This window comes from Balaenoptera acutorostrata, chromosome 1 (genome assembly GCF_949987535.1).
Source record: "Balaenoptera acutorostrata chromosome 1, mBalAcu1.1, whole genome shotgun sequence".
Lineage (NCBI taxonomy): Eukaryota > Metazoa > Chordata > Mammalia > Artiodactyla > Balaenopteridae > Balaenoptera > Balaenoptera acutorostrata.
In genome coordinates, this window is record NC_080064.1 from 1440056 (window position 1) to 1462269 (window position 22214).

At 66.7% G+C, this 22214-nt stretch overlaps 1 protein-coding gene across 1 annotated transcript in view; it reads left to right on the top strand.

Moving 5' to 3' along the window:
• Positions 1-3709: 3709 nt before the first annotated feature.
• PLCH2 (phospholipase C eta 2) overlaps positions 3710-22214 on the top strand; it is a 67555-nt gene continuing 49050 nt past the window's right edge. The window contains exon 1 of the mRNA XM_057550342.1: positions 3710-3867. Coding sequence (XP_057406325.1) covers positions 3789-3867 — 79 coding nt within the window. The 5' untranslated portion in view covers positions 3710-3788. The remainder of the gene's footprint in view (positions 3868-22214) is intronic.

Sequence of the window (22214 nt, forward strand, 5' to 3'; positions counted from 1 at the left end):
CACGGGGAAGGAGAGCGGAATCATGAAAACAGTTCAGACCTCGTGGGCCCCCAAAGGTTCTGGGGACCCCTGGGGTTCCGTGGGCCACACTTCGGGAAGCAGTGCTCTGTGGCGTGGTCTTGGTCGTCTGCCCCCTTCTGACCTCTGCTTTCTTCTCTCGGCACTGTGCTCTCAAGACGCATCTCTCTCCCGCGAGACACTCTTTCTTCCTCCTTCTAATGCCGTGTTGTTCCAAGTGTGTGTCCCCCACCCTGGGGCCTCCAGCTCCCCGACCTGACAGGGCTGCCCTGGATATCCGCCCCCCCCCCACTCCCTTGGGGCCTGGAGGGGCTCTTTCTCCGGAGCAGAGCGGCTGGGTCCCAGGCTGCACACACGTGCCCTGGCTGAGTGATCCCTGCTCTTACCCAGGACTTGCCCTCAACTAAAGCCCTTCCCTCCTGCCCCCGGGCAAGGGTCCTGCTCCATGAAGCCCCTGGACCCAGACGTGTGGCTGCATCGCCCAGTCACTCCCGCCCGGCCTCGCGGTCAGGGCTGCTGCCATGTGCGGCCTGGCCGGCCCTGGGTGACAGCCTCTGCGCTGGGCTCTGGCTGGCTTGACCCACTCGAGGGGGGAGGCCGGGCTTGTCGGGGTCCAGCCTCCATTCTCTGCGTCCTCATCCGCTAGGTCCAGGGTGGGGCACAGGGGAGGCTCCGGCAGCAGGTGGCTCCTGGTAGAGGGTCCAGCTCCAGACTCGCAGGCCACAGGGGAGCCCTGACCTGTCGCCCCATCATCAGGGCTCCTCCCCCTTGGACCCCACTCCCAGCCTGGAGGCTGTGCTGGGGTGGCAGGGATGCGGGAATAAGCAGGCTCTGTGTGGGAGGGGGCTTCGGGGGAGGCTTTGGGCAGTGAGGGTCCCACCTGGGGACGAGACTCTGCAGGCAGCTTTGGGGGAGCGGGGAGGGGGATGGGCAAGGCTGGGGTGGGGGCCCTGGGCAGCAGACGGGCCATCCTTTTGATTCCCTGATACCGTGCCGTGTCAGCCCTTGGGGGCCTCGGGCCAGGTGTCCAGCCCGGGGTGGACACCAGGGGGGACCTGGGCAGAGGGTCTAGAAAGGCTGGATGTTCGGGGCCAGGCCCAGTGCAGCCACACCAGCTGGGCTGGGGTTGGTGGGTTGGGATTCTTCTCATGCCAGCGCTGCCAGTGGAGGATGCGGCGGCCCCACCTCCTGGGCGCTGGCACAGAAGGCGGGGGGCAAGAGGGAGAGGGTGGCCGGAGGGGGGCTCGCGGTGGCCCCTGTGGCGCTCTCACTGCGAGCCCGCTGCTCTGTGGAGCATGGTGAGGGGGCACCGCGGGGTTGGGCGGGGTTGGGATGGAAGCAGTAGCCAGTGTCCAGGCCAGGGGGCCGGGCCTGAGGGACACGTAGGCCCCCGCAGCGGGCGACGGCAGGGCGGGTGGGCTCTGTGGACTCATCAGGAACTGCTAGACACTCCATCCCGGGGCCTCGAGGCTGGGCACTGGCCACTCTATGGAGGCAGATCTGCCCTTCTGGGTGTGGGCATCGCCCCCTGGGCGCTTCGGCTCGGCCGGGCCACCCTCCGGCCTATCCGGGCCTGTGCCGAGGGTCCTGATTAAACGGCCGGCTTCTGAGGGTCAGGAGTCCAGTAAACCTTTCGGCCCTGTCCCCCCCCGACCCGGCCTGGCTCTGAGTGATGTCACCGTGACTGCTCACCCGTGGGCAGTAGCCAGTTCCCAGGCCTGGCGCTGGCATCTGGGCCGGGGTCTGGGCAGAGGCTGGAGGCCTGAGAGGGGCGGTGCCCCTCCTTAGCCCGGAGGTCAGCCTGTGAGAGCGGGAGGGGCCGAGCTGGGGACGGCGGGCAGCTCCTCTGACCCTCAGCCCCTCCCCGCGGGGGCCAGCGTGGCTGGAAGCGAGGAGCGCCATCAGGGGCCCTGGCGTGGCTCGGGGGGCGGGGCTCACGGGCGCCTGTGCTGCCGGGGCCTCAGCTCGCCAACCGCTGACCTCACGGCCCCCCGTGGCCTCGCCTCAGCTCCTGGTGGGTGCTGTTGCCTAATTAGGCTCGACTGTGCCAGCCCAGCCCGAGCCCCACGCCCGGCCCTGCTCTGGCAGACATGTCCGGGCACAGCTCCTGGGCTCCCGCCGCGGCAGGAAGCGTGGGGCCTGCTCGGAACCCTGGCAGGAGCCGGCGCCGGCCTCTTGGGCTGTGTGGCCAAGGGGCCGTGGTGGTCCAGCCGCCGCAGGTGAGCCGCCGCAGGTGAGCCGGGGGCCCGGGCCGCGGCGAAGGGGCGCCCAGGAGGGGAGGTGGGCCTGTGGAGGGCTGTGTGGGCCCGGCGGGGCTTGGGTGGGCAAGCGGGGGATGCATGGCATCCCCTCTGTGCTCGTGGGACGTGCAGGACCCCAGGGAACTCCTGGGGGAGCAGGGAGGGGGATGGGCAAGCCTGGGACGGGGGCCCTGGCTGTCGGGCCCTGGGGGGCAGCCGATCCCGGGTCTGCTGCTGATCTGGGAGGGCTGGGCCAGGTGGAGGGCTTGGGGGCTGAAGCCTGCCAGGGTGAAGGAAGGGCAGACTGCCACGGGGCCCTCCTTCCCGGGTGGCTGGAGAAGGGCCACGAGGTAGGGCGGCTCTGAGGGGCCCTTGGGAGGGGTGCTGCCCCCCGCCCCCGCTGTTTTTCCCACCTGGGCAGAGCGTGGCCCCGGGTGTCCCGATGTCCGTCCGAGGGCCAGGCCTCAGAAGCTCCGTCCTGGGCACGTCAGAAGTGCAACAGAGCCCAGCGGCCAAGGCCTCCCATGCTGGCCTCTGTGGTCTCTCTGTGGCCCCCGGGAGGAGGCTCACAGGAGGCAGTGGCACAGAGGAAGTCTCTGGAAGGAGCTGGCCTGCGGGAGCGAGGAGGCGGTTGGCTGGGGAGGAGCTGGAAAGGTGCAGCAGGGGGGCCTGAGCAGAGGCCAGGGTGGGACTGAGCCTCTGTGGAGGCCACGCGGAGGCCGGGCGGGGCCTGGGCCCACTGGGGGGTGGTGGGAGCCCAGCCAGACAGCCCCGGGGCCGATGGCTGCCTGGGAGGCCAGCGTGGCCTCCACCCACCGCCCAGACCGAGTGGTGGCTGGAAGGGCCTGAGACTGCGGACCTGGGGGTGACAGTGCAGTGGGACCTGAGGGCTGGAGAAAGGGCTGAGGGGCCCACCTGTGCCTTGGGCTCCTCCTGTGGTCCGTGGGGCCCCGGCGTGGCCCAGGGCTGGCCAGTGCATCCAGCACCGTCACAACAGAGGGGGGCTGGCCGCTCTCTGTAAAATGACTCGTGTGTTGCCTTTGAAATGTGTCAAGCTATGGAACGAGTCCCAGCACAGAGAAACAATCAGCACTTTGGTGATGCAGCCATTGATAAGCTCCCCCGCCCTCTGGCTGCACCCGCTCCTCCCGCAAAGCCTCAGTGTCCCGGGTGGGGTCGCCTCCTGCCAGACTCCCTGCCAGGCTGCAGCCCACCTTGAAGGGCTGCTTGTGGGGGGCGGTGGGGGCAGTGGGGCAGGGCTGCAATACAGCCCCTCCTGCACTCCCGCCCGGCACTCACCTGGACGCCGGACAGGCCTCGCTCACCAGCCCCGCTGCCCCTGCCTCTCTAGGAGTGATGAGCGGCCAGCCCAGCCTCCACCCGGGCAGAGGACGCTGGGGCCCTCGGGGCAGAGGGACCTCAGAGCAGCCTCTCCCTGCCTCCCTCAGATGGCCGGCCCCAGCTGGTAATCCAGGCCAGTCCCACCTCTCACCTGCCGCCGCACTGCCGGGAGCCCTCGGTCCCTCCGCGATGGTGCCCTCGCCCGAGGACCCAGGCCCCGATCTGGAGGGCAGACGGCCTTTCCTGAGCACGAACGTTCTGCCTGTGGGTGAGTGAGGCTTCCGGGTAGACGGCGATGCCGTTCTGGGCTCAGTTCCCCAGCGGGCATGACGTCCTGGTCCCACCTGGGGTACAGGGGGCCCCGCCCGCTCCTCCAGGATGGGGGGCTGCCGCGGCCGGCCGGGAGTGGGACGTCTCCTGGCACAAGGGGAGAGGCACAAGCAGACTTATTGGGAAGGCAGCTTGGGGGCTGCCAGCTGCCCCTGCGGCTCCGCCCGGCCTGGTCAGACCCGTGCGAGCCCTGTGCTGGCTCGGGGGCCTCAGCCGGTCTCTTGGCTGCGTGTGGCGCCTCCAGGCCTCGGTGTCCTGTGGCCTGTTGGCCGGGACACTTGTGGCCTCTGGAAGCGGGTTGTGTGCGTCGAGGACCCCGCTCGCTCTCTCTCTCTCTCTCTCTGTCAACTTTAAAAGCCATGGGACTATAGTATCCAGGCTGGAAAGCGCACAGACCTCAGGGGCGCAGCTGGGTGAGGTCACGTGCTCCGCCCTCCAGACTGGGGAGGGGGACGTCCCGCCTGCCCTGGGGCTGCGCCCCTCCACCCCCAGCAACCCCCGGCTCACCGTGCTTCTCACGTCCAACACCCAACATTTGTTTGCTGCATCTCAACTCCCAACTTTTGGAATCACACAGGTGCGCAGGTGGACCTGGCCAGGTGCGAGAGCCCCTGCCTGAGGGGAGGGTGGGTGCCTGGCGGTGCCCTGGTCCTCCCCGGGCAGCCCAGGCTCCACGTCCAGCCAGACAGACCATGCCCACACCGCGTGGCAGACTTACATACCAGGCTGGGCCTGGGCCTGCGGGAGGTGGGGGGCTTATCCCCTCCCCGCCCAGGGCACCTGGCTGCTTTCTGCCCTGAGAGTCTAGCGTGTTGGGCTGAGTTGGAGTTGAGGCCGCCGCAGTGTGTGCCTATACCCGCTACTGGCCCTGGGTAGACTGAGCTGAAAAGCAGGGCCCCGAGCCCAGGCAGGGGCTGTGCGCCTCAGAGGGCTGGAGAAAGGGCTGAGGGGCCCACCTGTGCCTTGGGCTCCTCCTGTGGTCCGTGGGGCCCCAGTGTGGCCCAGGGCTGGCCAGTGCATCCAGCACCGTCACAACAGAGGGGGGCTGGTTGCTCTCTGTAAAATGACTCCTGTCTTGCCTTTGAAATTTATCAAGCTATGGACCAACTGCCTGGGGACGGTTGGTCTCCTTGCAGTCCGGGCTCCTCAGGAGCTGCAGGACGAGGTGGGAGCTCGGCGCACCTGGGAGAGGGGATGGGCTGAGCCGGGGGGCAGCCCAGCACATTGGTGGGTGCAGGCCTGTCTCTGGCATCTCGGCAGTGTTTCCTTCTCAGGTGTGTGGTTGGGCCGGGTGCCTGGGGACGGTCAGAAGGGCTCTGGGATCTCGCCCACCTGGAGTGGGAGACCCCGGGGGTTGCGAATTTCTGGCTGGTTTGCTGGGCCCTCTGCTGAGCGGCAGGTCCACCTCTGGCTGGGGGGCGGGGTGGGCAGGGGGTTCCTCGTGGCCCCTCCTTGGCGGACACAGCTGCTCGTGGGACCCTGACTCAGCTCTCCTGGGACGGTCCCGGGTGAGGGTCTGCGTGGCGCCCAGCCAGCACCAGGCTTGTGGGCGTGATGACAGGTCTGCACCTCAGTGGGGTGTGCGTGTGCGTGCGTGCGTGCGTGCGTGCGTGTGTGTGCACGTGCTCACGCACAGGAGGCCTGCTCTTCCTGGGCGGCCGAGGCCCCAGGAATGCGCGCTGATGGCGAGAGCGTGTGCGCGCCTGTGGGCATTCGTGCTCCCTGCCCCCGTGGGCCCGAGCCGGCCGGGACTTGTTCCCCCCACATTCCCCAGATGCGCCGGGACAGGACAGGTCTCTTCCGCCTGAGGGGCCGTGTCTGCTCAGAGGCGCACAGTCCCCTGCCTGGGCTCCGGGCCCTGCGTTTCAGCTCAGTCTGGAATGGACGCCAGAGGAAGGGGTAGTTGGAACGGGGGAGCGGAGGGGAGGGGAGGCTACCGGGCCGCTCCTCCGGGGGGCGGGACGGACGGAGCCTGTAGTTCTGGGCGTGCGGAGGGGCTATGATGTCGAGGAGGGGGGGCTCCACCCTCAAACTACCGACCCCTCCCCTGCTCCCCTCCCCCTCCCCGAGCTCCCTGTCCCCCCCATGCCCGGCTTGCTGATGCTGACGTCAGGCTAGGTCCTCCGCTGGGTGCGGGGCGGAGGGCAGGGCTGGGGGGGATGCCTGATCTGGCCCTGGAGGTCCTTCCAGAAGGCTCCTGAGGCAGCCCCTGTGAGCAAGGGAGGCTTCCCAGCCACGAGGGCGGGGGAGGCCCTTGGGCCGGTGTGTGCTGGAGGCTACCTGGGGACGGTTGGTCTCCTTGCGGTCAGTAGGCGCCTCCTTGCGTTGGACTGAAGCACGTCCGGGCTCCTCTGCGCCGCAGTGCCTGCCCTGGCTGAAGCCAGCTCTGTCCCCAAGCGGCAGACAGGCGGGGGGCGGGGGGGCCGCGGGTCAGAGCGGTGCCCGAGAGGCGTGGGCCCGGGGGCCGCTCTGGAGCCCTGGCTACTTTGGCTCTGGGGCCGGGTGCAGGTGGCGCCAGTGATGTTACTCGGGGCCACTTGCATCCACGGTGCCCACGATGGGGGCAAGCCCTGCTCCAGCCCAGGCAGTGAGTGTGGCTGGTGTTCCCGTGGCGCCGTGGCTCTCGTCTTGGCCTTGGGCCCTTGGCGCAGAGCAGAGCCCGTGCACTCCAGAGAGGAGCCTGGTGGGTGGACAGTGTGGGGACCAGGCCCACGGCTGGGGCAGCGGGACGGCCACACCCCCACTGCGCTGTCTTCTCACCCTGTTCTCCTGCGTCCCTGGTAACGGGGTTCATTTAGAGCTACTTAATCTCATTCAACAGGCCGAAGGATGGGAGAATGCAAATGAGCTGCCCAGAGGCTATGGATCTGGGGGTGACGTGGGAGGCACGCGGGGCCTGGGTCTGGCCCCTCACCACACTGGGTCTTACAGCGCTGGGGCGCTGGACCGTGTGTCTGAGTCTGAGTCCTTATTGGCCTGGGGCTGGAGGGGCTGGGCGGTTGTAGCCTCTGGGCCATGAGGCTAGGGGAGGGGACTCGCGTAAGTCCACACGGCAGGGGTGCAAGCTCTGGGGGCTTCACAGTGTGTTCGGATCCGCTGCTGTCCCTGGGACTTCGCGCCGGCTCTATGTTGGCCTCGCCTGTATTTCTTTCTTCCTGGCTGTGGAAGCAGGACTTGCTCCGAGGAGATGCTTTGGAAAGTACAGAATACACGACCTTCCTTGAGCCCTTGTGTGCGTGGGTTTCTAACTGCTCCAGGTTACCAGCTGCGTCTCTCTGTCCCCCCCAACCAAACCCTCCCGACAAGCCCGGCCCTGGGGGCTTAGACCCGCTCGGCTCCCTTCTAACCTTGGCGTCTTCTTCTGGAGCCTGCTTTTTAATGGCCTCCTCACTCTGGTGGGCGCGGCCCCTCGGGCATTGCCGAGCATCCAGGAACCTCATGAGCGCTGGCTGTTATGAATAATGTGGCGGAGAAGACGCGTGCTCGCGTCTTGGTCTGTGCCTCTGGCTGTCTCCTTGGAAGCACGGCGGCCTTGGCATTGGATGTTCACCAAGCTCTTTGAAGCTCCCGCCTTCCTGGGCAGCCTCGGTGTCTGGTGCACTCGAGCCGGCCTCCCCCGCTGCTTTTCCAGAATTAGCCCCACCTGCTGAGGGGTCACAGGCCTTTCCGGAAGAGGCAGGACTCACCTTCAGGGTGATCTGCGCCTGGGAAAAGCGATCACGGTTTCCTGGACAATAGTGGCTTTGGGCTCCTTCATTCTCTGGACACCCCTGGGGGCCTCTGGGCAGGGACGCGCTCCCCTTGCGCAGAGGGTCCTAATCCTCACGAATACAGAATGCAGCCTGGTTCAGAAAAGCAAAACCAAACCCTGCCTCTGAGTAGGTAAAGTACAAGTTACTAAGTCCAATTACTATGAGTTCGTCTGCTTCCCTCGGGTGCTCTCTCGTGGCCTATTAACTCTCAGTTTATGCACAGTTCTAACAGGCAACCCAAAGGGTCAGCTGGCCAATTTGACTCTCCAGTCTTGGAGAGTGTGGTGAGGGTCTTTCTTCCAGGAAACACCCCACCCAAGCAAGCAGAGAAGCACTTGACTGCGGGGTTTCCTAGCCAAGGGGACGGGGGACAGAACCTTTCTGGTCCTGTCCCCTCTCTGGGATCCAGCGGGCCCCTCTCCCTGGTACCACGTGCACTGATATCCCTTGTCATCATGAATCCTGGGCAGGTTGTGTGGATGAAGCCATGAGTTGTTTTTGTCCTCGGGCATCTACCCTGGGCCTGGGCGCACAGGGATGCCCGAGGCGCCACACGCGGGGGTGGCATGGGGGGTTCCCCCATGCCCAGAGCTTGCTGCACAGGGGAGATTTCTTCTGAGAAGTGCGGGGCTTGCAGCTCCTAACTATCCGGCATGCGTTAGAACTGGGCTGGGCCCTGGGACAGAGACCTGGCTTTGATGGCAGATGGGCAGGAGGGCCCCAGACCATCCTGCCCAGTCTGCAGGGGAGCAGGCAGCCCAGGGCAGTCTGGGAAAGGGGGACGGACCGCTGGGCTCCACATCAGGGTGTAGGGAAGGGGCTGCTGCAGTTGGAAGCAGGGGATGGAGCTGGGGGCTGGTCCTCAGGATGGCTGGGGCCAGTGGACAGGCTAAAGCTGCAGCTGGGGGCCTGGGTGCTGCTTCCTGCAGGAGGAAACCTGGTCCTGGGCCAGGGGAGCAGGGGGCCCAGTGCACTGGGCCTGGGACTCCTCTGAGCTGACCAGTGCTCGGGACTGGCCCTCCAACCGCCCTACCCAGCCAGCCTGGCCAGAGGAAGCCAGCCGGGCCAGCAGCAAGCTTATCAGAAGCTGCTTTGGGTTTGTAAGGTGAGGGATGTTAGGGGTGGCGGTGGCGGGGGGCTCTCTGCAGGGACTGGGGAAGGGGCCCAGGCCCCGACAGGGGTCCCCGGGTGGCAGAACCTCCTGGTGCGTGGAACCTGGGCAGGGCAGCGCTGGGAACAGCCGCTCACCGATGGGGCTTGTGTGGGAGGTGACCCTGCACTGGCGCTGCTGTGATTGACAGGGGAGCCTGGGTTTCTGGAGTCTTTGGGGGTCAGGCCCGCTGCTACAGGAGGCCCAGCCCGGGCCTGGTGTGGCCCAACCTTGGGGGCTCGTGCCGTGCCCGGCGTGGGGCACTGGGAGTCTCCTTCTTTGGCCTGGAGAAAGCGAGGGCCCCTCTCCGCCATCTCGCCTGGAGGTAGCAGCTCCCTGAGCTGAGCCACGCCGTTGCCTGCAGCCCCTGTCGCTCGGGAGAGCTGGGGGTGGGGTGGCCGTGCAGGCTGGGCTGGCTGGCTATTCCCAGTGCCCTGCGGCTCTGCCCCTGCGGACTGGGGCCCAGGGAACACAGGGCTGCCCAGGGCACGGCCTCTCCTGAGTCTGGCTGGATGAGGAGGGGTTGGGGCCAGGAAGGATACCCCTTGGGTGGGGAGTGGGCGAGGGGGGCATGAAGTCCTGCTCGGCCCCTCCCAGGGTTCTGCGCCAGGACTCACCCCGGAGCCCAGAGCCCAGAGCCTCTGCCCTCCGGCTGGGCTGGGCAGCCCTGTGGACTGGGGACAGCCAGCCCTCAGCGTGTGCCGGCACAGGGTGCTGGACCCGAGCAGGCCCTGCATGAGGGGCTTCGGGTTCTGCTTTCTTTCAAGCCAGACACGAGGGGTGCACTTGGGCAGCAGCCGGGAATCACTTGGCCCAGCTCGGGCCCCCTCCTCTCTGAGCATGGTCGCCCGCCCCAGAGACTTGAGGTCCACCAGGGTCACCCGGCTCGCGGTGCCAGGGCCCCACTCCTGGCCGGGTGCACCTTGGACCTCCCAAGGCCAGCTGGACGGCTCTGCCTGAATCTCAAACTCGTCAGCATGAGAACTGGACGTCAGAGCCTCCCCAGCTTCCCAGTCTGAGCGGACAGCACTCACCCCTGGAGCCCAAGTCCTGCCCCTCAGTGTCTCAGGTCCCCGCGCTTTCCTCCACCCCTAGGCCCTGCCTGTCTGAGCCACCTGGGTGTCCCGGCCCCGCCCCGCTGAGGAAGGCCTGCAGCCAGACCCCGCATCTCCCCCTCTCCTCTCCCCGCCCCCCAGCCCTCTGTCTTAATGATCTTCTGGACCTGACCCGAGAACAGCCCCTCACTTTTGTCTCTAAGGCCCGCTGTGATCTGGCCCCTGCATCCCTTTCCCGCCTCGCCGCCCCCCAGCCCTCTGCTCAGCCCCTCCCGTCCGAGGACCCCTCCTGCTGTGCCAGGAAGCCACCTAGTGTCAGCTGTGACAGTTTTCGTACGTAAACTGGCGAGCTGGTCGTCTCCTGCTGGTCAGTGGGCAGAGGCCTCCGGGGTAGGGGTCTTGGGATGGGGGCCCACTGAATTCCTAGCCACCCAGCCGGGCACCCTGGGGACTCACAGAGAGTGTTTGTCAGTGGTTGCAGGAATGAAAGAACAAAAAGGTGAATGAATGAATGAATGAATGAATGAACGGAGCCATCACCCAGCAGACGGGCTGGCTGCTGCGTGAGAGCCATAGTTGGTTTATAACAGTGGTGGGTGCAGCAGGCCAGGGGTTTGGGCGTGGGGTGAGAAGAGGGGGCAGGGCCCAGCATCCCCTGGTCCAGAGATGCCCTGGGGTGGCCCTGGGGGGGTCTCTCTGCCAGGGCTACCCCCCTGTGCTCCGGCCACCCCCTCTCTCTTGCTCCCTCCCACTCTCCAAGGCACACTCCCCTCCCCCACCCACATCCCTCCCTGTCACCCAGGTCCTTCCCTGCTCCCCCCAGGCCAGTGGCCCCCAGCTAGGGGAGAAGGCAGTGGCGGGCACTGAGTGTTGGGGTGGCCGCAGGGAGGATGGGGAGGGAGCTGTGCTTCTCCTTCCTGTCCTGCCCCCGCCCAGGGCCAGGAGAGGGCACCTCCAGCCACCCCGGCTTGGGTAGGTCAAGGACTCTGCCCTCCTCCCCGCCCCCCACCGCAGCCCCGGGCCCCTCCTCCCTGGCCTGCTGGCCTCCACATCCACGTTGGCTTGGCCCTGAGCTGCGGCTGTCGACTCTTTTCTCCCCAGCTGGCCTTGGCTCTTGCGCTGCGAGCAGCCCTCCACACTCCCACCCACCTGCCACCAGCCTCCCACCCTCCCCGTCCACAGGCACCTCCCCTGCAGGTCCCAGGACGTGAGAGCCCCCGGGGGGTTGCTCACATGGTCTACCTCTGGCACTCAGTTGTGACTGCACTGCCTGACCCAGGGGTCCAGGCTGGCCTAGAGCCGAGGCTCTGGCCCTGTGGATGGCCGTATTAGACATGGCCTTGACCAGGCCCCCTCAGTCCTGACCCAGCTCAGGGGCCCCGTCCTCGTCCTGCCAGACCCAGATGGAAACGCCCACCCCTGCCAGTGAAAGAGGTCCTTTGCGGGCAGGATGCCTGGTCTCGGGGGGCCTGGGGCAGGTGCCTTCCTCTCTCTGCACCTCAGCTTCCCCCTCAAAGAAAAAGTGGGGTCAGGAATCAATGATTCCTAAGGGCTGGCAGTGCCCACAAAGACCTCTGGCCCATCAGACATGCCCCCCAGTCGGCACCACCTTGGTGCAGCAAAGTGCCCTGGGGGCTTGGGGCAGGTGGGCCAGCCCTCCTCCTGTGCCCATGGAGATGGCTGGCGGCCACGCAGGCTGACACTGGCCTGGCCAGGGCTGCCCCGGGCTCCGTGTGTAGGAAGCAGGAGACGGGAGAGCTGGATCTGATCCTGCAGGTTGTCTTGAGTTCTGATTGAGAACTAGACGTCTTAAGACCAGCTGCTGGTGAAAACTGAAACACACTTTCTAAATTTAGCAGGTGAGAATTGCACATTCACCCCATTAAGCTTATTGATCTGGCGAGCGTGCCCTTGTTCTGCCCATGGCACTCGCTGTGCCTCTTGCTGCCTGTGTGTGCGCGTCTCTGGGCCCTGTGTGCTCGCGGGTGACCTCCAGCTGCAGAAAGGTTTCTGAGCCGGGCTCTCGCTGGGGCCACCTGTTACACCCAGAGCCGGGCAACGCTGCCCACGGGGATGGTCTCTGGGTACACGGGGCAGCAGGTCAATCTGGCAAGCAGACATGCCTGAGGCTAGCTGCCAGGCTAGCTGGTGTGTTTGGGGATCATCTTGCTGGAGACAGACTCAAACCAAGGGCAAGGCCCCTGTGACATCTCAAGGGAAGTTCTGTGACGCAGTCTCAGAGGGGACGTGTACACGTGGAATGAGGGAACCAGGGAAGGCTTCCTGGAGGAGGGGCCTCACTCCAGGCCTTGGGAGCCAAGTGGGAGGGGCAGAGGCCAGTGGGCGGGGCCCCCTGGGTACCAGGCCGAGGGAGGTGTGTCGAGTGACAGGAGAGCAGAGTCCCTGAGGGTTTCGAACCGGAGTAGCACTCTCACGCCTGTGTAGAAGCAACACGAAGCAACACGGGTAGGGTGCCTCAGAGGGAGGCCCAGAGGCCAGAGGGGGTGAAGGGGAGGCCCGGATAGCAGCCCGTCTGGGAGACACAGGTAAGGAAGGGTGGCCGGGGTGGCTCTCAGCGGGGGCGATGCTGGGCGGGGCGGGGGGGGGCAGGCTGTGTGCCCTGGCTGCTGAAGCTGCCCCCGGACGACCTGGTGGGCGTGGTAGGCACGTCCACACACCACACACCGCGCGCAGCCTCCTTGTGTGGAGGCCCTGAGCCCCGCCTGCCCAGAGGTCCTGTGGCCTCCTTCCGGGGATTCTTGGAGTCTCTGGCGCAGAATGGAGGTTTCTTTCGAGGTTTCTGATTTGCACTTCAGTTTTGATTTCGTGCAGGAGCAAGCCCGGGTTCCCCGTCTCGTCGCTGCCCTGGGTGTCCGCGTCTCTGTCTCTGGGTGTGTGTCTGTGCGTCTCTTTGTCCCTGGCTCTTGGGCTCTCAGCCGTGTCCCCTGGGCACAGAGGGCACGTCCCTGCGGGCTGCTGGAGTCTCCCTGTGCCCAGGACCGGCAACTCTGTCCCCGTGAGAGGAGCCACCCCTCCCCCCAACAGGGCCCCATGCTGCCTGAGAAAGGTGTGCAGGTGTGCAGGTAGGAGGTGCTGCCCACTCGGGGTGCCCAGGAATTTTCCCCACCTGCCCGCACCCAGCCCAGCTGTCACTCAGGAAAGCCTTGGAGGGCTGGGGATGGGCAGAGGGCAGAAGGAAGCCCCCAGCCCTGCTCGCCAGGCCCCTGCTGTGAGCACCCACTGGTGTGAATGTCGTGGGGCCTCCCGGTGGGAGTCCCGTCCTGGCCGGGCTTGGCTCCCGAGGACCTGCGGGGGCTCCTTCACTCTTACCCTGCCTTTGCGCTCGCCCCACTGAGCCCCCTGCACGTTTCTGGACGTCTCCATACTCCACCTTCTCAGCCATCTCGTGTCCTGGGCACTGTCCAGGTGGGGCTGGGGAGGAGGGAGAGGAGTGGGCGGCCCTGGCCCGGCCTGGGCATCAGGCCCTGGCCTGGGGGGTGGGCAGAGAAGCTGCTGGAGATGGTATTCCAGGACAGGAAGCAGCCCGGAGCCGCCGTGGTGGTCCTGAAGGTGGAGGGGTGCCCTAATTGCTGCCTCTGCAGCTCTGGATGCATTACTCTGACAGCCCCTCACGGAAGTGTTGGTGGGGTCTTTGCCTCCAGTTCACAGCCCGGTGGGAGTGCCTGATGCCTCCCTGAGCGGGGGCTGCCAGAGCCAGGTCAGCCTCAGCCAAACGAAACATCCCCAAACACACACCTGGGCAGTTCCCAATGCAGGTGTGCAGGGCTGCGCTGGGAGTTGGGGCCCAGCTCTTGTCCAGTGTAGCTGGAAAGCAGGAAGCCTCGGGAGTTCAGCTGGTCCTGGCAGATGCCAAGATGCTGTCTCTCGTGCGTCAGCTTTGGCCCTGAGAGGGCTCTCAGGTCCACCCTGGGGTCTGTGGCACAGCCAAGGAATCTGCCGTGTGGCTTGGGGAAAGTCAGGAACCTCTCTGGGCTGCAGCAATCTGGAAAGAACCTTAGAAACCAGCAGGTCTTATACCTGGGGAAACTGAGGCCCAGAGAGGGGAGGGGTTTAGCTGAGGCTACTTGTGGGTCCGCGGGGAGCTGGGACATGAGCTTGCATCTCATCTCCTGTTGTCACTAGACCAGGCCCAGCGGGTGGGATCTCAGCCTCTCTGGACACAGGTGCTTGGCCGGACCTGTTCTCCTGACCTGCCTCTCCTGCCCCTCCTCCACTGCAGCAGAAGGGGAAGAAAGGCAGGCTGTAGGGGGCTCCCAGAAGCCTGATCTGGCCGGGAGGTCCCACGAACGAGGGTCCCCAGGGCCAGACCCCGGCTCTGTCGCTGCTTGGAGGACCCTCCAGGACCTGGAGCAGTGAGAGGGCGAGTGTGCTGGGGCTGGCGCTGCCGTCGGGCAGGGGGCCTGTTTGGGGAGGCAGGGGGCCCGTTTGGGGAGGCAGGGGGCCCTTTGGGGAGACAAGGGGGTGGGCAGCTCCCACTACTGCTTCTGGTCTCCACGCTCTCTCCAGACTCGGGGGTCACAAGTTTCCAAGACAGCAGCGCTAAGCGCCCCTCCCCCAACCCAGGGTCGTCTGCCCCCTGGTGTGAGCTGAGCGGTACCCGGTGTCCCGAAGAGGAGCCGCTCCCGGGCTGGGCTGCCACCCCTCCCCCCCAGCTGCAGACACTGGTGCAGGTTTCTGCACGTGCCACCTTACATCTTGGGGGAGGGGTGGCCCAGGCCCCTCGCTTCAAGCACCAGGGTGGCGGTGGGTTGGGAAGGTGGGGGGCAGTGCCTGGCAATCACCCGTCTCACGGAGCTGAGCCGCTCTCTGTGCAAGTGCCCAGCCTCTGGAGGGCGAAGCGGTTCTCGGCCCCGCCCCCTTCCCAGTCCCGCGGCCTGGGCCAACCGGAGAGGGGATTGGAGGGGGAAGTGGGGGGTGCGGGGAGGCTGCGGGCGCATCTCTGCGGGGCAAATACTTTGGCCGCGGGCGCGGGGCGGGCCGGCAGGCACCAGTGTGCGCCCGGGCTCCCGCGCTCTGCGCCTGGGCTCCGCGTCCCACGCCCGCGGCTCTGCGCCGGCCGCGAGCCCGCGCCCCCGGCCCCCTCCCCGCGCGGGGCGGGCAGGGGGTGTGGTGCGGGCGGCACGAGTGACAGCGCTCTCCGCGCGCGGCGCCTCCACGGGGCGTAGTGTCAGCGCGTCGAGCCCGCCGCGCGCACAGCCCGCCGCGGGCTTCCGAGCCGGTGGGGCGATGCCGCCCGAGCCCGAGCCCCGACCCCAGCCCGAGCCCGGGGCTGGCCGCTGACGGCGCCCCTACCCCGGCCGCCCCCACCCCCGCCCCCGGCCCCGCCGCCGCCGCCACCGCCACCGCCGCCGCCGCCGCCGCCGCGGAGACAATGGACGCGGGAGCCGCCCCGCGGAAGCACAGTAGGTGCCGCGCCGCTCCTGTTGCTGCGCCTGGGACTCGGTGGACGCGCGGGGGCGCCGCTGCCCTGGGCGGCGGGCCCGGCCGGCGCGGGGAGGGGGCGCGCGCTGCTCCCCTCGTGCCGGCCGCCACGGCCGCCTGGTGGGCCGAAATGCTTCTGAGGTCCAGACCCCGGAGGGGGGGCCCCCCGATGTTGGAGGGGTCCGGCCGGGGTGTGGGTGTCGGATGGGCCGGGGCAGGTGAGGGGTCCGGGCTCTTTCGGAGGCCTCCGGGGCGGGCTGAGGGATCGGGGGGCCGCCCCCTGCGAACTTTCCTGCCCTGGTTGAGGACGGATGTCTCACCGGGGCCCCTGAGCTGAGGCTGAGCCCTGCTGAGCCCAGGCCAGGGCACCCCGCCCCCTCACTGGTTGTAGGTGGTGCACTGCCATTTGGGTCTGCGGCGAGGTGCTGGGGGGACACTGCGCAGAGAGGGGCCTGGCATATCTCCCTGGGCTGCAGGTGCCGCTTCTGGCCTTGGGCCAGCCTCTCCCAACACTGGCAGGCGTGCGTGTGTGCGGGCGGGCACTGCCGGTTCAGGCGGGACCCAGCCAGGCTCCGGGACAGCTCTGTCCAGGTTGTCTGCAGGTGCTGGTGGGGTGGGGGAAGCAGGCCCTCCTGGGGCTCTGTGCCTGCGAGCGGAGCTGTGGGGCAGGCGTCCTTTAGGGGACGTGGACACTTCCGGAACTGGCAGAGGGAAGATGCCAAGGAAGCAGGAGACCTCCCCAGCCCCCATCCTGCCTGGCGACCGTTGAGGTGGACAGAGTGACCATGGATGCCGTGCTGAGGCTGGCCTTTCCCCCTTGGCCTTCTCCACCCCGCACCCATGAAAATGTATCAGTCTGTGTCCTCTCTGTCCCTCTCTGCCTGACCTCTGAGAGGTGACACTCGGCTCCCCTGGCACCTGGTGCTCAAATGCTTCTGTCATGGGGACCCCATTTGTGATGAGCCCACAGCCCCATCAAAGAGCGGCAGCCCCAGAGGGGAGTTCTGGCAGGTCAGATGTCGTCATCTCCTCTCGTGGGTGGTGGGGACAGGAGTCAGCCTGCCTGTCTCCCCCAGGACCCTGGGATAATGGGAGAAATTGGCTCTAAAGACCCCCAGCAGCCCCCCGACCCTGTCATATTTCCTCTGTACTTAACCCATAGCCACATCCTCTGTGTGGCCCTGTGGGGAGGGTCTGGGGGTTCCAGAAGGGGTGGGGAGGCAGGTGGAGCGTGTGCCGTTGGCCGTGTCTGCAGGGTCCCCACGGCCCCCTTTCCAGAGGCCCGACTGCTCGGCGGCCCCGCCTGGCCTGCGCCTGAGCAGAGGCCACGGCCCTGTGCCTGCGGTGTGAGAGGGCTGAGCCTTTGTCAGGCCAGGCAGTGTGTGCCGCGCCTGGGGCCTCCCAGAATGGGGGGGGTCCAGTGACGCATCCAGGGTGCGCGGTGAGCCCGAGGCTGGGCCGGGGTGTCCAGGGGTCACGCCTGACACCCAGCCACGGATGCTGCCTTTGAGGGGCAGCCGGGGGCACTGGGGGGCTGTCCCGCAGGCTGGCAGTGGCCCCCCTCTGTGGGTGACCAGCCAGGGGCCCCCGCAGCCGGTGCTTGGGCCAGGTCCGTGGGGTCCCGTAGGTGCCAGAGGGACCTGTGGCTGGAGAGACCCCTGCAGACCCTCTTGGGGGTTCCCCGAGGCCCTCGCCCTGTGTAGCTGAGAGCTCAGCTTACATAATCCCCCCGCCTGGCACACGGGCTGCCGTAAGCAGCAGCAGCCAGGTTTGACAATACGAGTTGTAATTGGATTTTAATTTTTAATGTCTGCAGTAGATGGAGAGATATGGACCAATTTGTATATACTCTGTTACCCTGCGCCTAATAGGCGTACTTCATTAGCTGCTAACTATCGTGCCCGCCCTGCTCCCCGCTCCCCGCTCCCCGGAAGGGAGTCTGGTTTGGAGACCCACGGGTTGCCTGCCACCTGCTCCACTGCTGTCACTGCTGGGCCAGCCGTCCCCTCCCCTGTCCCGCGCCCATGTCCACTGTAGCCCCCAGGCCCTGTGTGCTGGGGGTCACTGGGAAGGGACAGCCATCGGGACCACTGAAAATGCAGCTTCCTTGTGGGCTAGCTGGGGCTTTTGACCCCAAGGGCCACAGGGCACAGATGGGTCTTCTGGGCTTCCGCCTGCCACTCCCAACAGCCAGGCTGGTCCCTGGGAGCCAGGGGTGCGGGCAGGAGTCAGGACTCTGCGGTCTGGTCTCCCAGGTGCTGGGGGTGGGTGTGCCCCGAGGTGCCCCCGGGGCCTCCAGACAGACCCAGGCCCCAGGCCCCAGGCACAAGTAGGACCTACCTGCCCGGCCCCATCGCCCACCATAGCTTGAGGGGTCCCAGGAGGCTGGACGGCCTTCTCCCCTGCACTGCCCTCCCCCCGGATTATTCTTAGGTCTGTTGTGTAACAGGCCCGCATCCACGGCTCGGGTAGGAAGGGCTCCTGGGAGACGTCTCCGGTGCAGCCTCCCGCCAGCCGAGAGCAGAGCTTTTGTCCCTTCTGCTGCCCGGCACAAAGGGACAAAGGAGGCTGCCTGGCCGCCCAGCCCAGCCCAGGCTGTGGAGAGAGACCCAGGGCCGGTGGGCGCTCGCTCCCTGGGGATGATCTGGCTTGGGTCTCCTCCAGCCTCCGGCCCCTGCAGCTGTCTGTGTGTGTGTGTGTGTGTGTGTGTGTGTCCCTCTGGGGCAGAGTGGCCTGGGGGGGCCCCACCCCGCTCCTGTTCTGCGGGGGCCCCACCCCGCTCCTGTTCTGCCCCCCCCAACCCCGGCTCTTCTTCCTGCCTTCATCCCCGCTCTCTGCTCCCAGCAGCCTCTGGGGCATTGATCTCAGGGTCTCCACCCCCACGGATCGGAGCAGACGCTTCACACCTGTTTTCACAGCTCCTGCTCCGCTTCAGACAGGGTGGGCCAGGGGCTCCAGGAGGCTCAGGGTCAATGGCAAACAAGCTGGGCCTGGGGAGGCCCAGGGTCGGGCCGTCCACTCACAGCCCAGAACATGTGTGGGGGGAAGGCTCCGAAATGTTCACCTCGCCTGCATCCCCTGGGGTCAGCGGCCACTTCATCGCCTCCTTCCCCGTGGGGCCCTCGGAGACGTGCAGACCCCGGCCCTCGTGCACACACGCTCACTCTCAGGCCCCCTGGGGAAGGGGGTGAGTGGCCGGCACGTTGGGGCTCCTACTTTCCACCTGTACTCAGAGGGGGGCCCGTCCCACTGGCTAATGGGACCCAGCAGCTGGGTCGGTGTGGGGAGCAGGGAGATGTGGGCCGGCACTCCAGGTGTGATGCAGGGATCCGGGGACCAAATGCGGGTCCGGGGGCGGGGGGGCTTTACCTGGGGCTTCACTTATGACTGAACCCCAGGAGCCAGGAGGGCAGGGAGGTGGGGGGCAGGGTGCAGTCTCTGAAATGTCCCTGCCCTGTCCCGCAGGGAGGGAGAGTCCAGGGGGCCTCTGGCCTGAGCGAGGAGCTCGGTTCCCCCGCCTCGCCTCCCCTGGTCCCCTCACTGCTGTGGGACCTTGGGTCTGTCACCGAGGTGCCTGCCCTCCCTGCCCTCCTCCAGAGGGTTATGACCAAATGCTTCTTTAATGGAGCTGCCTGCCAGCATGGGGCGGCTCCTGGGCCTGAGGCCTCTCTGGTCCTCGTCCTGGTGGCCTCCTGGGCAGCCAGACCTGAGCAGAGACACCCACCTCATCAGGAAGGCATCCTGCTTCCTGAACTCACGTGCCCTGCGGCCAGCTCGAGAGGGCGGCATGAGTGTCCTGGGGCTTCCGGAACAAATGACCACAAACTAGAGGGCTTAAAACTACAGACATTTATTCTCTCACGTCTGGAGGCTGGAAGTCTGAGGTCAAGGTGTTGGCAGGACTGCGCTCTCTCTGAAACCTGCAGGGGAGGGTCCTTCCTGCCTCATCCAGCTCCTGGCGGCCCCAGGCTTCCTTGGCTGCAGCCTCTGTCTCTGTCTTCACATGGGCTGGTCCCCCGTGTGTCCTGTCCCCCCTCTTCTTATGAGGACACTTGTCATTGGATTTAGGGCTCCCTTGAGTAATCCAGGATGGCCTCATCTCAAGATCCTTAACTAGATTACGTCTACAAAGACCTTTTTCCAAATAAGTTCTGGGACGTAGCCGCACCTTTTGGGGGCCACCATTCAGCCCACTACAGTGGCTGTGTTGTCTGCCCACTGCACCCACTGGTGGACACCTGTGAGCCAGAGGCAGGGCCCGTATCTCACCCCTCTGGGCCCCATGGGCTGAGGATGGGCTGGCATGGAACAGCATTCCCTGACAGCACGAGCAGAGCTGCCCAGGGTGGAGCCCTGCCCGCTGCTTCCTGGGCTCCCACCACCGCAGCCTCTCCTTGGGCTGGACACTGGCTCCAGAGGCACCTGGGGGGAGGAGGGAAGGGGGCCCTGGAGGTCCTGGCCTCCTGGGGGATGTGGCGGCCAGGTGGGTCCTGGGCAGGGTCCTCACCCTCTCAGTGAATGGCTGCTCCCAGATCCCGCAGGCCCACTGCTCACAGCGCCCCTGCTGGGGACGGCAGGCAGGGTCTCCCAAATGCCCCCTCATCAAAACCTGACCTCTGTGGCCGGCGGTCTGGGGGCTCCAGTGCGTCTCTGGGCCAGGAGCAGCCCGCCAGCTCCAGCGCGTCGTTGGCTGCTCTGACCAGGCCCTCCTGGCCCCAGCACGGCTCTGAGCAGCCCCAGAATGGTATGTAGTGGGCTTTAGGCATTACCTGGGAGCGTGGAAAAACATATTTGAGAGAGGTGGGGGCTACTTTAGTAGAAATACGCGTTTTAAACAGGATGCCAGGTGAGGGGTGGGTGGAGACCAGGTCTGCAGGTGGCTCTGCGCTTCCTGGGAGCACCCTCTGCTCGGGGCTGGCCCTCCCAGGATGGGCGGGATGCGGGGTGGGAGGGCCCTGCCCCAGAGTGGGCAGATGTGGCTTGGCTCCTGTTCTGCCACCGGCTCCCATGTGGCCTTGGGCGGGGGCTCAGCCTCAGTGTCTTCACCTGTGAAATGGGCGAATAGTAGCCTGCAGAGCAGTAAAGGAGAGGCTGTGTGTGGTGCTCTGCCTTCCGCCCCCGCCTGTGGGGACCACCGCCGCCCCCCGCCCCTCTCCCGTTCCCCGAGCTCCCCTCGGCCTGTTCCCCGCCATTCCGCAGAACTTGGCTCTTCCCGCTGCTTTTCCCTGGAGAACCGCCAGCGCTCAGCGTCCCCTGCTTCCGAGCGCTGAGTAGCGACTGCCGGCCCCGCGGGCCTTGGGGCGTGGGTGAGCGAGGCCGCTTCTCTGCACCCAGAGCTCAGCGGAGCTCAGCCTCCACCAGGGCCCCCAGGGGAGCCCACAGCACCCGCCCAGCGGCGGCCGGCACCCTGAGGCTGGTTGGAGGTGGTCATCCCCTCCCCGTGGCTGAGCTGCCAGGCGGCCGATACTGGGAGCCCCACCCACCAGGGCCTGGTTCTCCACCTGCAGAATGATGGTGGGGGCCCTCCTGCACCTCCTACCTCCCGGAGACGTTCAGTGTCCTCGAGGGTCGCTTCCTTCCTTGGTGGCCTTTCAGCGCAGGGTGTTGCTCTGGGCCAGTTACCAAATGGCCCACTTTTCCAAGAGCCTCCAATTGCCTCTCCGAGCAGCGAGGACGAGGGCCTCCGGGAGGCCCCCTGCAGCCTTCAGAAAACGGCCAAGGGGCAAATTCACGAGCCTGGTCCTGAGGCACGCCTCCCACCCACCCAGGCCTCCGGGCTGCCGCTTCCTGGGCTGTGGGTTCCTGGGCCAGATGCTGGTCTCCCCGAGCCTCAGTGTTCCCACGTGTCACAAGGGGTGCTGGTGATGGTGGGATGAGCGAGTTAACCTGTAGCCAAGGTGAGGGACACGCCGGAAGGTGGTGATCGCTCCACCAGACCTGGAGCTGCTTTGCTCGCCCTGAGGGGACGTGGGCTCCTGTTGCTCGGCCCCTGGAAGCAGGACCCAGGATGCCAGGCAGGGGGCAGCGGATGGGGCCCGCTGGTCCGGGAGGGAGGCCTCTGTTGGCCTCCACAGCGCCGAGGGGCCAAGGGGCCTCTCGATCCCCCAGGCCCCGCCACCTCTGGATGGGGCCCGGGAGGCGGCGCTGCCCTGGCTCCTAACTGCGGGTCTGGAGCCTGGAGCTGTGTGTGCTCGGTGGTGCTGCCTCATCCCACACAGTTACTTGGGGGAGTGCCGCCAAGGGTTGCAACCTGCAGCGACAGGCCAGGAACTGCCACCAAGAAAGTGGCTAATGAAGATGGATTCGGCCGCTGGGAAGCCCAGTGAGCTCCTGCCTCCCCGGCAGCCCCTCCCCCTGCCCAGTAGCCTCTCTCCAGCTGCGGGAACTGGCTCCTCGGGCCTCAGCTCACCCCCAAAGCTGCTACCCCTACACCCCCTCGTGAGAAGGGCTGTGGGCAGCCCTGCGGGTCTGTGGTGTGGGCGGCCGCGGCCCCTCACCCTGTGCCGGGGCTGCCCGGGGAGGGTCCCCTGCACTTGGGAGCAGAGTGCCCCTGTGACCGTGGATCGGACCCCTCCCCAAGGGGCTGGGCCAGCATCGCGGGGCACAGGTGGGTGGCCCCACGGGGCGGTAGGCCTCCGCCTCCTGCGTCCATGGGCTCTGGGCCCCCAGCCCCGCCCCCGCCGCCGTGCACCAGGGCTGCTGGGAGGTGATGATTCAGGCCCGAGCTATGGGGAGGCTCACCGTGTACAGGCGTCTGTTCACACAGAACACAGGTTCGGAGCCCCAGGACCTTTGTCACCCTCCACAAATGCCAGACCCGTGCCGTGGGGCTTGTGTTCCCAGCGGCCTATGGAGGGCGGGCTGAGCAGGGCCCCCCCGGCAGCAC